This window comes from Eublepharis macularius, chromosome 17 (genome assembly GCF_028583425.1).
Source record: "Eublepharis macularius isolate TG4126 chromosome 17, MPM_Emac_v1.0, whole genome shotgun sequence".
Classification (NCBI taxonomy): domain Eukaryota; kingdom Metazoa; phylum Chordata; class Lepidosauria; order Squamata; family Eublepharidae; genus Eublepharis; species Eublepharis macularius.
The window spans coordinates 16,065,250-16,083,147 of record NC_072806.1 but is presented as its reverse complement, the minus strand read 5'-3'; the positions used below and the strand labels follow the sequence as shown (position 1 = coordinate 16,083,147).

At 46.3% G+C, this 17,898-nt stretch overlaps 1 protein-coding gene across 3 annotated transcripts in view; it reads right to left on the bottom strand.

Annotated features, from left to right (window-relative positions):
• The window catches only part of KCNAB2 (potassium voltage-gated channel subfamily A regulatory beta subunit 2), a 132,900-nt gene that overhangs the window by 24,258 nt on the left and 90,744 nt on the right, over nucleotides 1-17,898 (bottom strand). For 2 of the 3 annotated variants that reach the window (XM_055001535.1, XM_055001534.1), the window contains 2 exons: nucleotides 4,863-4,906; nucleotides 1,779-1,816 (listed from right to left, as the gene is read on the bottom strand). In XM_055001535.1, the coding sequence (XP_054857510.1) occupies nucleotides 1,779-1,816; nucleotides 4,863-4,906 (82 nt within the window). Of the gene's footprint in view, nucleotides 1-1,778; nucleotides 1,817-4,862; nucleotides 4,907-13,562; nucleotides 13,769-17,898 lie in introns of those variants that run through there. The other variant, XM_055001532.1, reaches the window with a different exon arrangement.

Sequence of the window (17,898 nt, the reverse complement as noted above, 5' to 3'; positions counted from 1 at the left end):
TGCCACCCTGGGAGTGCTCCCGTGCTCCCCAGGGGCCAAATCTGGCCTCTGTGGAGCGCAGGAGTGTGCTGTGCCAGGAAAGTGGGGGGGGGGAGAGTGGGAGCGGGGGATCCCCAGCCCCTGGTGGGGGACTGGCACCCCTATGCCCAACCTCTCCCAACCACAGACTCGTTATTCCAGCAACTGGGGCAGGCTCTTGATTTAATGCTCCCCAGCCCTCTCCCAGGACCCAGCTGGGTGGTGAGCTAAAAACAGCGTTGACAAAAATGGTCCAGGAGATAAGGAGCACACCTCTGTTCTTGTTTGGTCCATAAAAGGCAAACTGCAGGGATGTGCAGCCTCCACTTTCTTTAAAGCCGTGCAGGGAGGGAGTTTAACGCTTCGACCTCTGTTTGGTTTGGTGAAATCGATTTTGAAAACAAAACTGATTTCGAAACTGGGCTCTCTGCTCTGTTATTAGCATTTTAAAACGGAGGAGATTATTTTTAAAAGGATACATCTATTTTCTTTTAAAATATTAATAACAAAGAGGGTGGACTCGGTTCAAACCAAGTGGAGGATGAAGGGTTAAAACCAAGTGGAGGCTAAATGCCTTCACTATTTCATGCATGGCCTGGAGGCAAATTTAAGGCTGCTGTGAGTCTGCAATTTGCATTTTCTAGATGGAACAGAGAAGAGAGATCTCTTCCTCTCCTCTGTTAGAGCTTAACCCCAAAGCGTGCGCTCAAGAACGAGCTGCCGCCAATCACATTTCCTTGTTAAATTCACACAATATTGTCTTTTAAAAAGACTTATTCTTAAAACATCTACAAAATATTTTCTGTGAAGCAGCACAGAATATGGGAGTAACAGCTAGGAATACCATTTGCTGGACAGAAAAAAACGGAAGGGATTAAAGAATTATCTCAAGACAGCGGTACTCAGTAGGACAACTGGCTCATTGGAATGTGGTTTAAACTAGAAAGAGTTAGTAATTTATTTAGAACATTAACCCGTTTCACACATTACTTGAATGTGGATATTGAATGAATTCTCAACAGGGAGCTGAAGCCCATCCCAGCTCTAGGAAGAGTGTTCTGGTGTGGAGCATGCTGGTATAGACAGGTTCGTAGCACTCACATGTTTGATTTTAGCTGTACATCAAGGAAATCTCTTGGTGCGCACAAAAGGAAATGTGTGAAGAAACTCAAATGATCTCTGAAACTGTGAGGAACAAAAGCTGATGCCTTACAATGATGCCTGAATAGATGACACATGTTTTAGTGGATCCTTCCCATCAGTGCGGAGAAAGATGAGTTCTCAAACAGGGGCGAGGACAGAGAGAAGGGAACCTACCAAATCTATATGGTAAATTTTCCAATATTCGACACAGAAAAATGAAGTGCCCATACGGATCTCAGGTGCCTAAAACCTTGGAACATTTTCTTTTTTGATGTATATGGCGGTTTCAGAGTTTCTTCAACAACCCCCTTTCTTGCAATATTTCCCAACCGTTTGGATGGTTATCATATAAATCTCCTGGGAACGAAAGCTTCATTCACTGTTGCTAAATACATCTTGCTAGCTCTAAAAATCCGAGCTAATGCCATTTCCTCAGCCTTGGAATAACCAGGAAGACTGGAGATGGGCTTGGGGTCTTTATTAATCTAAGATACTTCTAAAAAATTGTATACGTTTGTTTCATTTCATTAACCTAATCTTTCTTATGCTAAAAGCCAATGATCTATATAGACTTTTTAATAAATGGAATAGAATGGAGCAGGGGGAAGATTTCTTACCTCGTCTGTAATCTGTCCTCCAAATGTCACCCATGTTCCTGTGAAAGACACAAAGGAGGACAACGGTGAGTGCACACATGCAAGAGCTCAGATCCATGTAGAAAGAGGTCAAAAGAAGGAAATCAAATCTTTGCTAATGTGGCACTGGGGAACTCCTAGATCTGCTAAACAACTGTGTCAAGAGAACTACAAATGTGGAAGAGAATCCTTAAAATTCACAGTATTGTACATGAATGCAAGTATGTGCCTGCAAGTGAATGAGTGTGTGTTTGTGTACACATATGCGGTGAGAACACACAGCGCAAACTGTATAGTGTAGTGGCTAGAGAATATGAACCGGCTAAGTTCAATTCTCCACTCACCCATGGAACTCAGCCAGGTATTGTGGGCCAGTGACAATCTCTTACAGAAAGTGCAAAATAAATGAAATACACAATGGCCTTGCATCTGACAAAGAGAACTGTGGTTCTCGAAAGCTTATGCTACAGTAAAGTTGGTTGGTCTTAAAGGTGCTACTGGACTCTTTTCTATAAAGGCCCTGTGAGCCCAAAGCGCCCACCTGCAGAGAAGATTGCCCACTGCATAATAAACAAAAAACTCATATGCAAATGTGCTACATACAATATTTCCCAGACCATTTTTTTGTACTCACAAAAATCCAGTTTACTATAACAGTAAGAAGTGAATGTCTCAAAAACACCCCTTTATGTTACTGTGTGTCCCACTGTTGAAATCACAACAGTGATTCATGCAGAGATACAACAGACATTCCTCCCAGGGTAAGTGGTTCTGCTGTGTCTTTGCATCAGAAGTAATTAAATGATCCAATGCAGAAATTCAGTGGAATGATTCCCCACTAGCTGAGAGTGATTGGAGAGAGGCAGAGAAAGAGCAACAAATCATGCAGAGACACAATGGACAGTCCACTCTGTAGAGGAGTGCTACAGGAACCTATAACGCCTTCGTTTATTTGCACAGTTTAGAAATTGCCTCTTGGAGCAGCGACCAAAGTGCAAAGAGTGCCAGGGGTATAAAGCCAGAAATGCTGTGGCCATGAAATCCGGAGAGCAAGGGCAGATTAAATTATTTTTCTCCTTTAAAATGCCTTGAGAACTATTAGTGCTGAAAGGTAGCCCAGAGTAAATAAAATATAGAGAAAGTCTGTCTTAACTGGCAGGTCTGGTTTATCTTTAATGCCCAGAAGATGAAATCTGAGGGAGCTTGAGAAGCATCCCGCACAGATTGGTCTAAAAAGGGCCTGTACTTCCAGGCTTCGGAAACCTCAAGACAGGATTCTTCCCTTTCCCTCAGGAATAGGTCCTCCAACGCCCACTAAAATCGTCACACCGCATCAAACGGACACTTGGCTGTTTCAGGACAGCTTTTCTGGCCTCACCAACCAGTTAATGGCTTCTAAAGGCTGTAGGGTTGCCAGTTCCTGGATGGGAAATTCCTGGAGATTTTGTGGGTGGAGCCTAGAGAGGGCAGGGTTTGTGGAAGGACCTCATTGGGGTCTAATACTGTTCAGTCCACCCTCCAAAGCAGCTGTTTTCTCCAAGGGAACTGATTTCTGTGGCCTGGAGATTAGTTGTAATTCCAAGAGATCTCCAGCTACCTCCTGGAGGTTGGCCAGCCCAGCTGAAGGATCAGCAGCTGCTTAGGGTGGCAGAACCGCACAGGATTAAAAGATAATCGGGAAATCCTTTGGAAAAAACCCACAATACGTCCCTCTCTCCGTTCGAACTTTAGAGATTCTCTCCTTGCTGCCTTCTTTCTCTCACCCCATAAAAATGAGGGTGGGAGGAGGAAGGGAGGAGGAAGACAGCCGGGAGGAGGAAGACAATCTCCTCCCCCCACCAACATGTGGCGCAGAAGAATTAAATTTCAGCGAAGGCAAGAAAACCACTCCAGGCAGCCTTGCTTCTGAAAGATCTCCCACAGAGCTGGAAGGGGACAGCGGCAATGAATTCTAAGAAGTTTAGACGAGAGAGCTGGGCAGCTGGTGTCTTGTGGGTCAGCCCCCTTAAGAAACTGGGCCTGTCCCTGCTGGCACTGCAGATTTTAATCAAGCTGTGGCAAAACATTTGTGTTCCCCCCACCTTAATGGGGAAAGAAAAACATTTCCCTGTTTCTGTGTGTTAACACTGCAGCCTCGTCTCATATATAACATCCAGTACCGTAGCAAATTATTTTGCTACGGCACAACTTGTGGTTTATGCTTAGGGATGGAATTCCAATGCAAGAAGAATCCGGACCGTTACGACAGGCCACAAGTGCAAAACAATGAATTAAAACAAAAACAAAGCAACATATCAAAATTTTATTTTCTAAACATTTTGTTTGTTTTCGGTTAGCCTAACCTGAGTAAAAAACTTAGAACTTAACACAACCAAGAGATTAAGTAAGCTTTCAAGGTAATGATAACTAGGTAGGCTGTGCACCTACCTGAGTTTTTCTATATTTAAAATAATCCGCTGGGCCCACTCTGAATTGCACCCTTGTTTGCACTGAAGTGTTGGAAAGATCACTTCAAATATAAAAGAGTGGTACAGACATTCTAGAAATCAAAATAAATAAAGCAGATCAGAGTGTACTACCTTAGAGAGTTTGAGCATCTCTGAAGAGGGCAGAGGATGCCACGAATGAGAATTCCTGCCTGAGCTGCTGTTAGCATAACAAAGGAGCCACCAAGACAAGCGGGATTCAAACCAGCAGAGTGCTGATTCACAGCCCAACCACTTAACCGCTATGCTATAGCAGTTCCTTGATATGGCTTCTTTAGAAACCATCTATACATCACTCCAGAAGCATTCACGTATGAATGAGCGGTCTGACGGCTGAAAAACGAATGCGTTAGAGTTAACTGAAAAGCATTCATTCAGGCTGAAAGACATGGCAATATCCACTTTGTTACAAGCCACCAGGTGGCATTTTTTGCAAGCAAGAAATGCTCTGATTAAATGAGGAGCAACTTGGTTGGCTGGGTTCCTGTAAAGGAAAGCAACTGGGCATCTTGGTATACAGCTCCTCACTGAGCCCGGCTGGAAAGAAAGGAAGTGCCCCTGACCCCAAGTATCTACTTACCTAAGCCGAGGCAGGAAACTCGCAGTCCCGACTTTCCAAGGTTTCTGAAAAACACACAGACACCTCTTAATCAGCAGCTGCACAGATGTCAGATAGAGAGGCTGGCCTCTGGCATGTTTTCAGTGATGCTTACAAGGAGCAGATGCCATTTCATCTCCTATTAATGTTTATCATCCCCCAAAACTGCAGAAGGGAAAGGCAGTCTGGGAACATTTGGAGATTTCATAATCTGGCAAAATTAAACAGGGTGCAGGAAACGTTCACCGTCCAGCTGAGCTTTACGCAGCAGTTGAGAGGGAAACTGCAACAGCCTTACGCTATGGGGATTTGCCAAGGACGGTCTCTGTTTATTAGTGCCTGTCCATTATTTGATGGAGGATAGATTATATGGGACCCCTCCAGGTTCAGAGGAAGAATGCTTCTCCGATTGTCAGAGGTTGGGAAGCAGTCAGCATGGGGAGGCGTTGCCAGTAGGGGCCGAGCTTGTGAGCTTCCATGCTGCATCTGGCAGGCCACGTTTGGGAGAGACGTTGGGAAGTGGTGCCTTTTAAACACATTATTAGCATTTAAAACATGTGGTACAGCCCTTTCAGATTTCAGCCCCCTCCTGAGATCTCCAGAAATTAAACCACTGAATGGGAGAGTGAGGTGGGATGGATATATTATTAGCATCTGCTGTACATGGTGGGGTGGATACATTATTAGCAACTACTCCATGTGGTACAGCCCCTTCAGATTTCAGCCCCCTCCTGAGATCTCCAGAAATTAAACCACTGAATGGGAGAGTGAGGTGGGATGGATATATTATTAGCATCTGCTGTATGTGGTGTGATGGGGTGGATGCATTATTAGCATCTACTCCATGTGGTACAGCCCCTTCAGATTTCAGTCCCCTCCTGAGATCTCCAGAAATTAAATCACTGAACGAGGGAATGGGGTGGGATGGATACATTGCAGCTGAAGCAAGTTAAGAACGGAGCATGGACCCCAAAGGCAAGGGCATTGCTTTCATTACACGCCCACCCAATAGCATCGGTATAGACATAAACGTTGCAGAATTTATTCATTTGCAGCTGTTCTACAGTCATTCGTTGTGAAAAGAAAAAAGGTTATGAATGTGTTTTCTTTCTTTAAAGGAATCTGGGGTGGACCGATTACTAACAGTCCACTCCGCCATTTCCCGGGCACCCACGGAAAGTAAAGAAAAAATAGATCTCTCAGTCCAAAACCCGCATAATTCACACAATGTATTGGATCACATGCTGAACTGGCCACCCCTGTGAAACTTTGTAATTGTGCAAAAGCCATCTTTAAAAAAAAAAAAATTTGTTTGGACTGCCTGCCGGCGCAGAAAAGGAAAAGGGGGATGGGCTTCCCCAATGGCGGAACGTTCCAAACAGTTAGAATTGTCTTCAGAAGTTCCCATGAAATGGTTATAAAGCGGAATGAAGCGGAATAAACGGAAGCGGGATACGACAGGTATTCTCGGGTTTTAGCGGTAGAACAGTGATAGTATGTGCGAGGTTCGCACTATACTTAAGAATGTGTGGAAATGGCCCATGTTTCAGAACATGGCCGGTGACTGCAGATTCAAGGAATAAACACAAGCAAAACCAAAAGTTTCAGCAATTGGAGTGTAACTACTGCTAACTGCAGGAATGACTTTATGCACAATTTGGATACCGCCTGCCAGAACTAATTTCAGGTTATCCTTATCTCCAAAGACAGAATTGTGTGTAGTCAGGTACCTGTCCAGACCAATCAGACAGACAGAACATATTAAATATGTTTCAGGATTGGAGCTTGAGGGCTTTCCAAGGAAACCCCACTGATGCTATTGTAGCTGGTTAAAAGCACAAGCCGTGAGCCAGGGAGACCGGATTCAAAGGTCACTACGACTACACTAGGGCAAGTTTCAGATGCAGCCCCAAATCTACATGCTACTACAAGGCCCGTGCTGGAGCTGCTCTTGCACAATCAGACGCTAATTCAGCATAAATCACTGGACTGGAACTGAAATAAACTGAACTGAACTTCGGTGCAAGCTGTTGTTTAGTGATGCGTTGTCTCAGGGTCTCTCTACACAAGACATCGGGGCACGTGTCTGTCAAGTGTCGGGAGACATGTTACCCGGGAAATGTAGTTTTGAAAGACAGAGCCGGCGGAGATCGCTCTGGAGGGGACACATTCTCTCATAGCCCACCGATGCCACTGGTGTGCTGGACTGTCTTCCCTTCTGGTGCTTTTACCCTGCTGCCCTCGCTGCTTAAAACTTTGAATTAACTGAGCCTTGGCAGGGCAAAGGCTCTGGAAGGGGAGACACCAGAGGCGGTGGAGGGCTGTGAGAGAATCTGTCCCTTCCGGAGCCATTTCCACCGGCTCTGTCATTGAAAACTACACTTCCCAGCTAACATAGCATCTCCCGGCACGTGAAGAACACGTGTCAAAAGTATTGTGTAGAGAGACTCTGAGAGTTAGTGTGGTATAGGGGATGGAGTGTTAGATTACTTGGGAGGTCCAAGTTTGAAGCCCCACCTCTGCCATGCAACCTTGCTGGATGACCTTGGGCCGGTCACATGCTTTCAGCCTAAGCTACCTCACAGGGTTGCTATGAGGGGAAAAAAGGGGAGGGGTCTTGTATGCCACCTCTTTGGAAGATAAAAAATGTGTCCCTGTAATTACAAACCACAGCCTGCCTGTTCAGATTAATAACAAACTTCGGTTGGCTCTAAAGGAGATGTCTTTAGTTGACTTCAACCACACAAGGGATGAATGGAGGAGTATGTTCACACGAGCCATGCTCCCATAGTACCGCATGATGCTTGCATCTTGCTAATGTGTTCTCAGCCTCAGTATTATCTACACTCTCAGAGCAGGGTTAATCGCTGCACCCTACTTTACCCAACTGTTATAAGGATCACAAAGATAAAAGACACATCACACTTTGAGCATGGAGAAAAATCACAACAAAAAGACCATTTTGCATTATTATTCTTGGCTTCTCTCTCTTCCCAGCACTGGAAACAAATCAAGCTAACCAGAGACGTAGCAGCACGTGGGGGACGGCCGGGGGGGGGGGGGAGGATGGAGGGCGTTGTATCCCTCTGAAGTCCAAATGAACTTGTCACTTTTCAAGAGCTGGTTGAAATCCTTTGTGGCGGCTCCTTTGCCTCTTGGCGGCTTCTGACCTCACCAGCGAAGAGAAAGGAGCTTGCGTCCTTCGGCCACCCCGCAAGTCCGTCACCCCAGGACAGGGTTGCCAGATGATGGAAGCGCAAGCTTTGTTCATGAAGCCTTGACATTCTCATGTTTGCACAGAGCACTCCGGAGCAGGGGGGTGCAGCCTCTGCCCCCCCCACAGTGCTTTCCTTTCCTCTCACAGCAGCACCAGAAACCACTTGGCCACGGCTCCATCCCTACAGGCTGCCACTCACACCCCACGTAGGTGTGAGATTTCCTCCTCCTCTGCGATCTTCTCTTACTTCACCCTACATGAACACATGAAGCGGCCCTAGGCCGAATCAGATCGCTGATCTATCAAGGTCGGTATTATCTACCCTGATGGTCAGTGGACTTTCATTTCCACAGGAAGAAGACTTTCACATCACTGGCTAACTGATCCTTTAAACTGGGAAATCTGGGATTTGAATTGGGACTTGCTACATGCAAAGCACTGAGCCACCGTCTCAGGTAGAGGCCTTTCCCATAATCTACTGTGTGCGCAAAGTGCCATCAAGTCTCAGCACATTTATGGCAATCCCATCGCATTTTCAACACAACACACGAATGAAGATCGTTTGCCATTGCCTGCCTCTGCATAGCAACCTTTAACTTCCCCAGGTGAGCCTGATCTCGCCAGATCTCAGAAGCTAAGCAGGGTCAGCCATGGTTAGTAATTGGATGGGAGACCTCCAGCGAAGACCAGGGTTGCAGAGGCAGGCAATGGCAAACCACCTCTGTTAGTGTCTTCCTTGAAAACTCCACCAGGGGTCGCCATAAGTCAGCTATGACTTGAGGACACTCTCCACCCCCACCAACTTCCTTGGTGGTTTCCAAGTACCAATCAGAGCCAACCCTGCTTAGCTTCCAAGATGTGACAAGATTGGGCTAGCCTGGAACATTCATGTCTGGGCTACCCGATCTTTTAAAAATGAATGTGGGACCTTCTGCATGTAAAGTGTGAAGCCACAGCCCCTCCCCAATCCACTTCCTTGTGAAACTTTGAAATTTTGGGTCCGGTAGCACCTTAAAGGCCAACCAGATTTCCAGGGTATGAGCTTTTGAGAGTCAGGCTCCCTTTGTCAGATATAGGCAGCTTCCACACACGTTGGATAATCCACTTTCAATATGCTTTAGTGAACATTTATAACTGATTTTCCATGTGTGGAACAAAAAAACCACTTCTAAAGGATAACTAAAGTGCATTGAAAGTGCATTATTCAGCGTGTGTGGAAACGGCCATATTTAGAAGTGGAAGTATGCAGGATTTTTATTCAGCCAGAAAATGGGAGGGTTGCTTAAAACAAGGGTGTTGTGTATATTAAGACTAATACTTCCACTTCTAAATGTATATGATGGAGGGGGCTCCAATTCTCGAAAGCTCATACCCTGGAAATTCAGTTGGTCTTTAAGGGGCTTCTGCACCCAAATCTTACTCTTCTACTACAGCCCAACATGGCTCCCCGTCTGAAACAACGTTCTTTGCAATTTCTGCTTTTTCCACTTCCCAAGAGGCACCGAGGAAGGGCCTGCAAACTACGCAACACTGCTAAGGAAGACAAAGGAAGGAAGACCCCGTCCCTATACTTCCCTCTTGCCGGCATATTAACAGATCTTCCTTTTGCACAGCCAACCCGCACTGCTTGTGGAGAGAACTCTGCAGCGCCAATTCCACAGCCAGCCTGGCCAGAGGACGTTTAATGTGCTAGCCCTTTGCTTGGCTCATGCTCTAATGGGAGGGCGAGGATTAGATCCCTCCCAACCTTTGGGGAGGTAACCTTGGAACAGGTTCACTTTGCCCCCAAGGGGGAAGCTTATGGCCGCTTGGTAAGAATCTTCCACGTCCCAGACATACGGGTTGAGATGGAACGAGCGCAGCAGTCAGTCCAGAAACGAATTCAGTGCAGGCTGCAAAGCCCAGAGAGGGAAGGGCTCTTTTTCTCAGCCTCTCTTTCAGCTTCCTGCAGAGCTGCTAATCCTGCCCTTGCTCCTTTTCTGAGCCTTCGCCAGCAATTTATAAGATATCTCCATCCGAACTACTGCATTACGCTGGGCAATGGACGGGAGGGGGGTTCCTAAAGCAAAGCCCATGGGGTGTCTTCTTGAGTCTAACGGCCCAAGGACAGTTTCTGGAGCTGGAGGCATGAGCCAGGAGTTGCCAAAGTGGGAGTCTGAAGTGCCCCCGAGCAGGAGTTCCTGCTTTGCTGAAGGGGGCATGGGGCCAGCATGGTGAAGCAGTTCAAGTGACCACATTAAGATCTGGGAGACCCAAATTTGAACCCATGCTCTGCCTTGAAGCTTACTGGGTGAGCCTGTGATGGAAAGTCTTGCAGCTTAGCCTACCTCACAGGTATGTCGTTCTGATGATAAATGGGGGAATGATATTGTAAGCCACTTCGGGTCCCCATTGGGGAAGAAAAGTGGTATCTATCTATCTATCTATCTATCTATCTATCTATCTATCTATCTATCTATCTATCTATCTATCTATCTATCTATCTATCTATCTATCTATCTATCTATCTATCTATCTATCTATCTATCTATCTATCTATCTATCTATCTATCTATCTATCTATCTATCTATCTGCCCTGACCTGGACCTACCCACCTAGCTAGCTAGCTAGCTAAATGCCCTGACCTGGACAACCCAAGACAGCCTGATCTCGTTAGATCTCAGAAGCTAAGCAGGGTTGGCCTTGGTTAGTAATTGGATGGGAGACTTCCTACGAAAACTAGGGTTGCAGAGGCAGGCAATGGCAAACCACCTCTGTTAGACTCCTGCAATGAAAATCCCACCGGGAGTTGCCATGAATCACTATGACTTGAGAGCAGGATTTCACTTCAGCTAACTAAAAGAAGAGCCAGAGTCCAAAGATCCATGCCAATCCAACGGCTTCGTTCTCCTGGACACTCTACCCTCATCCCCTTCTGCATCTGGTGGGACCTGAGGCCAGTGCCTACCTGTGGTCCCCAAGTCCTAATAGCCCCTGACTCATACATGGAGGTTCTACTCAGCTCCTGGGGTCAAGATCCATGATCAGGAATGAATCTTTGAAACATCTTATGTCGAGCCAGAATTGGCACTTGTGGAGAGGTCCTGGAGAGGCAGTGTGGTGTAGTTGTCAGAGTTACAGACCAGGATCTGGGCGACCCAGGTCCGATTCCCCACCCTGCCATAGAAGCTTGCTGGGTGACCTGGGGCCAGTCATACACTCTCAGCCTATCCTACCTCACAGAGTTGTTGTGAGGATAAAATGGAGGAGAGGAAAATGATGTAAGCTGTTTTGGGTCCCCGTTGCGGAGAAAAGTCAGGTATAAATGAAATAAAATAAAAAGACACTTAAATATTTTCATGGGCCGAGTTTGTGCTTACAGGCTGAACCCATGAAGTGAATACTGAATTGGACCACTGGTCCAGCAAGATTAGGATTGTCTACTCAGGCTGGCAGCTGCTGTCCAGGCAGAGGAGTTTCATGTCATCCTGTACCTGATCCTTTGAACTGGAGATGCTGGGGATTGAACCTGGGACCTTCTGCCTGTCAAGCAAATGCTCTGCCTCTGAGCTATGTCCCCTCCCATTTTGAATGCCAACCATGGAAGATGCTGATCCACTGGGAAGGGAACTGGACACAGCCTTAAAGGAATGCAGACCGAGAACACCTAGCCCTCTATATTAGAAAGATAAGAATTCATTTCCAAATGCCGAGGAAGGGGAGCAGAGGAGCATCCGAGCCCCTTCCTGGAGGCAGAGGATACCGGGATTGCCGGAGCACAATTTTGTCATAACAAAGCACGTGCTAAACACAGAAAACAATGCATGAAATTGCCCTAGAATGAAACCCACGATATTGCTTACTGCTCCCACGTAATCTCATCAATGTACAGGGGCAACCTTAGAAAGATGGATCCTGCTCTCGGGATGAATTTGCAAATCTAATTTCTAGAGAGAGGTTGCCTTCACCAGATGGCAGCTGCTTCCCAGTGTTTTATGCAGGGATCCTCCCCATCCCACCTCCCCTACCCAGGTAACCCCCTCCTGCCTAAATTATCAAAAGAAATTCTGCCAGTTTCCTTCTCTCTGACACGTGCTCAGTAAGGAAGGAACAAGGACTTCCATCCTATCAGGATTCAAATCCAGGGCTCTTGTTCCAGAAGCAAAAGAGCACGCCCTAAAACCCCAGAAACTCCGCTAAGAATGTTCAGTGTTTTGCTCCTCCTAAAGTCTGAGAAGGTATGAAGCTATGGGTGTTAACTGATGGTTTTCTGTGATTTGCTTCCAAATTTATAAAGCTGCCTCATACCAAATCAGGGCGCTGGTCCATCTTGTCCAATATTTTCTACTCAGACCTCCAGTAGCTCTTTAAAGCCTCAGATAGAGAAACGTCTTTCCTAACTCTGCTACCTGAGAATTGTTTTTAACTGGAGGTGGGCAGGATTGAACCTGAGACCTTTGGGGTGCAAAATACATGCTGTGCTGCTGAATCACATCCAGAGGACTTAGCCGTGTTAGTCTGTAGCAGCAAAATCGAAAAGAGTCCAGTAGCACCTTTAAGACTAACCAACTTTACTGTAGCATAAGCTTTCGAGAATCACAGTTCTCGAAACTGTGAACAGAGAACTGTGATTCTCAAAAGCTTGTGGCATGGAAATCTGCCTCTGAAATCTCCCCCAGAGGAGGTCAATAGGTAGCAAGTACAGGAGGTTTCTCCTGTTTAAGAGCTGCTTGAAAGCTTGATCATTTACCCACGCTGTAGAACCCAATCAATGGGTTCCCCTTCCAGTGGCTTTGAACTGGGCTTGTTTTGCCTTTCAAGATAATGGGGCTCCACTCCTTCCAGATGTGTACATCCCAGCAAAAGACAGTTCCAAAGTCAAGACTCAGACACGCTGAGAGCACTCCTGACCCATCTCATCCACACCTGCACATCAGTGAACAAGATGCTCTGACAGTTTTCTATGGAAGATTGACCTACAAAGGTCCCGTTAACGGAATGCCCCCATCAGAGCCAACCATTTGCACCTTGTTCTCAGAACACTGCCAGGGAAAGTGGCCGGGGGTTTAATTCCAAACAAACAAAAAGGTACTGGGGCTCAGTCCTACATGGAAGCCCCACCATGTGACCTAAAAGGAAGCCAAGCTGCTCAATTCTAAGCATGGGAGGGAATGGCGCAGTTGCCAGGATTCAGGCACTCTGTCCATGCTCGACAATCGCTTCCTTTATTACGTCATGAGACTTCATGTCTATTTCTTTAGAGAAGGGACACGGCCACAGATGAGTAGGGGCTGATGCGGAATAGACATGGTCAAAAGAAAAGGGAATCAGTTGTAAGTCCACGCCACGCCACAACACGCCACGCCACAGCATACCACACACACACTACTTAAATGAAAGCGGAGATTCTTCGGAGACCAAGTGCAGCTGCATTTCAGTGTTGGGCTGGAATAGCAGGGCACACAGCTTCGCTCACTTTCCATACCTATATTTCATGCCAGGCTGTTTCATGCTGGATTCACTGGAGGAGGGGGCAGTCTGCATCGAGAGGTGTCCCAGGCTCCGGGCAACCATGGCCACGGCACGGAACCGGCCTCGTGTGCTGGGGCTGCTGGCATTCTGCCGGTTGAGCCTGTCCTCCGCGCTCCGGTTTTTGATGTTGTGGTCCGAGCACACAAAAGAAACTTGCATCCTGGTCTTGTTCAGGAATTCCTCTCTGCCTTCGGGTCTTCGTCACCCTGTTACCCCCAAACCTGCGTCCACCCAGTCTCGTCCCAGATAAGCCAGAGGAGAATAAAAATCTCAGAGCACAATGCAAAAACACCCTTGTCCTCGAGACCGGGAATATCCAGATGCAGCAATTGGTAACCCCGGGCTCTTTTCAGGACAGAACCCTAACCAGCAATAGAAAAGAAAAACAAATGTCATGGAGAAGTCACTCCATCCACAACTCTGGAGTGAGATTTAGGAGCCAAAAGGATCAGCAGATAAGACTGGCATTCCAAGCCGCAGCCATTCCATTGCCTCTTATGGACTCAGTTTGGTGAAAATTGTCTTGGGTGGTTTCAGGGCATTTGGATAGGAGATGGACTCTCTATGCTGTATGGAGGATCCATGCCAGTCATCTGTTTGGAGAGTGAATCCCGCGCTGCAGCTCTTTCAGGGCTCAGGAGCTGCGTCATTTAGACTTACAAGGATACAGGAGGAGGGAATCTCTACGGAGAGTCATTCTGATTCTCAGGGCGAGGAGGAGGGGGGTGGGGAAGGACTCTCGCTCGCTCTCTTCCGATCCCTCAGCCTCAGCCGCTTGGCTCATTTGTCAGACACAGAAGGGTGCTGGGTTTCAGAAGCTGCGAGACGACAGTTCTTTGGATCTTGTTGGATCTCCATTTTGGACTAAGTCAACGGAGGAGTGCAGCAACAGCGCAAAGGAGAACCCAACTTGGCAATTCATTATTAATGCCACGGCCACAAATTTCATTCAGAGACAAACAGAAAGACGGTCTCGTGTGGTTCATGCCTCCGCCATGCATGGCTTGCTTTTGCAACTCCCGTCGCAGCAGCCCGACTATGAAAGCATTCCACCCCTGACAGCCTGGCCTCGCTTTCTCTTCGGCCTGCCTCCATTCCCCCTCCCCATGCCTGGAACAAGGATGCTGTGAGACTAAATTTAGATGGTGAACTCCGCAAAGCGAGGGATATCCCATCATCTTCCAGTGGCATCTGCCAAACCATTGTTGGAAGGAAGGAAGGAAAGAAGGAAGAGACGGCACCCTGAACACTTCATTATCCAGTTGTCACACGGTCATTTAAATAAATGTATTTTTTACAAATATATTTTAAAAATATGTTTATTTAAATAATTTTAGTACAGTATTCAAATGAATAAAGAACTGTCCCAGATGAACAACAGACACCAAACTGATAGATCAGAGTTTAGTCTCTTGGAATAGTTTCTAGAATCACCCGTACCAAGAAGTAGTGTATCTCCTGGACTATACTAGGCTGTAGATGTGTCCTTGCAGAGGGATAGGGGGAGAAGTTGAATGTCTGGATGCTCCTCCCAGCTCTCTATCCTGAGAAAAGCAGTACGACATGGAAAAACACAAGGCTAGTATCCTTATCTCTGACATACTCGTTTTCCGCATCAGGGAGTTTTATCCGGCAGAGGATCATTCAAATGTGCAACTTTTCTCTCCTGCATCTTGCAGTAGTACCAACTAGGAAAATTGTTAGTACTTGATTCTTCAAACAGCAACAACAAGCCCTTCACTTCACAGGGAAGGGGAAGGGGAGATGTGGCAACTGGATTATCACCTACAATTTGAATCCCTTTCACAAGAGACACTCAGGTCAGTGATTTTGCATCACGCAGGTATGTGGTGCTATGCCCCGAACTGCACATTACATGCTCAAGCTTGGCTTACGTGAACAGAATGCTGGGCTAGAGGGACCAGTGGGAAAAGCAGGCAGGAACTCAATTTAAAAATTTCAACATGTACCAGTATTAAAGAGAATGGCTATAAAATGATATATAGATGGTATTTAACACTGAAAAAGTTAGCCATTGCTAATAAGCAGCTATCCAACAAGTGCTGGAAATGTAAAGAGCATGAAGGTTCTCTGTTTCATATGTGGTGGACTTGCGATAAGGCTAGAGACTTTTGGTCTAAAATATGTACTGAAATGTCCTTAATACTCCAAAATAATGTAGATAAGAATCCAGAAATGTTATTGTTATCCTTGCATTTAGAAGATATTAATAGAAGGGATAGAGTAATACTGTACTATATGATAACGGCGGCAAGAATTTTGTATGCACAATATTGGAAGAAAGAAGAAATACCGAAAACTGAAGAGTGGATACAAAAAGTGTTATATATGGCGGAAATGGACAAATTAACAAGGAAACTGAGAGAGCAAGATCCAAAGGAATTTTTTGAGGACTGGGGGAAATTGAAAAAATACTTAGAAAAAAGATGGGATGTTAAAGGACAATCATGGTCTTTTGAGTGTTACTAAGATAAGACATAATGTAAATCTTTACCATTAAGTTTAAAATGACAACTAAGAGATAGTATTTGTAACAGAAACGGGGGGTTGTAGTGCTGTTGGAAGTCAATAGAGGAAAGGGGGAGGGGAGGGGGTGGGGAGCATACACTATATCTATAGGGGATAATTAGTAAGTAAGATGTATTAACAGTATATATGTTATGTTAGCCATCCAATAAAAATTTTAAAAAAGGAAAAGCAGGCAGGAACGGACAGGGGCAGAATAGCAGAAAAACCATGCCAAGATTCCATACCGCTTCATTCATTAGCAGTGCAATCCTAAGAAGAGTTACTCCTTTCTAAACCCATTGAAATCAATGAACGTAAACTGCAGTAACTCTTCTTAGGATTGCACTGTAAGTTACAGTATGGCATTATGAAAGTGCTGCTGCAAACACTTATCCTCTGCCTTCGCTGATCTTCAGCAAAAGTGCCTTACACCCAAAGCAGTCAACTATGCTCAGCACTGTCTACTCCAAAAAGCAGCAGCTCCCCATCACGGTTTTCCCCAGCCCTGCCGCTTGGGACTAAACCCGCAACCAGCATGGGATAATGGTTTGGGGAATAGGGGAGACAAAGCTTGCTGGATGGATTTGAGCCAGTCACACACTGAGGATACAGTGAGAGAACCACCAATGAGCTTCTTCGAGGAAACGTTGGAGGAGGGAATGAGACAGAATCCTCTGCATGTAAACCAGAGGGTTGGATCTGGCCAGTTTTTCTGCAGGTGAGTAAGGAAGGTGGGGTCCCCTTTAAACATCCCCAAAAGCTATGCTTGGGTTTTTAGGACCTGCATGCACCAAAGCCATATGGGACGGGGGCTATAGTGAAGAAGGGGACTGAGCAAGACGGAGAGTCTCTCTACACAAGACGCCTCAGCACGTGTTCGTCAAGTGTAGGGAGATGCAATGTTAGCCGTGAAGCGTAGTTTAAAAAGACAGAGCTGGCGGAGATCGCTCCTCAGAGGGTTGGTTAATTTCATCTTTGCCTCCCGGAAGGCTCTGTCAATTTCATCTCTCCAGTCTAAAACTGTGCGGGATCAAAACCAGAGGGCAGTGAGGAATAGGAATGGGCTGAAGCTGCCTTCCAGAACTGGGCTTGGACCTGGAGGGGTTATAACGGACTGAAATATCCCTTCTGGCATTTCACAGCCCTTTCACGCAACTCCAATGTATAGCAAAGCCTCTGCCCGCTGCCAGCTTTTTAAACTACCCTTCTCGGCTAACTTTGCATCTCCTGACACATGTTCTTCGTATGTCAAATGTGTAGAGAGACTCTGAGTGAAAAAGCTGGCTGGATCCAACCCAAAGATCCCCCTTCAGAGAAGTGGATTGGCCCTTCTCTTTTGCACTCCCAAAGAGTCTTTTTTGTCACAGAAGATCAGGGAAAAGAATGCTGCTTGCTTCTGTTCATCCTGCCTGTGTGTTTGATCCTTGAAGGCAACAGTTGTGGGGAAATGTAAGCAAAAGATAATGGGGGGAAATAAAGAAAGATCAGGAGCTAGCGAAAGGGACTCCTGTGCATCGGGCCAAGCTATATGTCTCCCTGCTGTGAACGGCTGCATTCCCTTCCCATGTGCAACGCCCACGCAAGGGAGAATTAGCACACAGAGACTTCCTGCTACAAGCGGCTGGCCATGCTCAGCCTCCCGGGCAAGAGCCGCCAAAGAGAGTTTATTCTGGTGCTGTGATTCTCCTCCGAGAAGATCTGAGAGGTGTGCGCGTGTGTGGGTGGAGGGAGACCAGGAAAACAGACCCCTCATCCCTCTG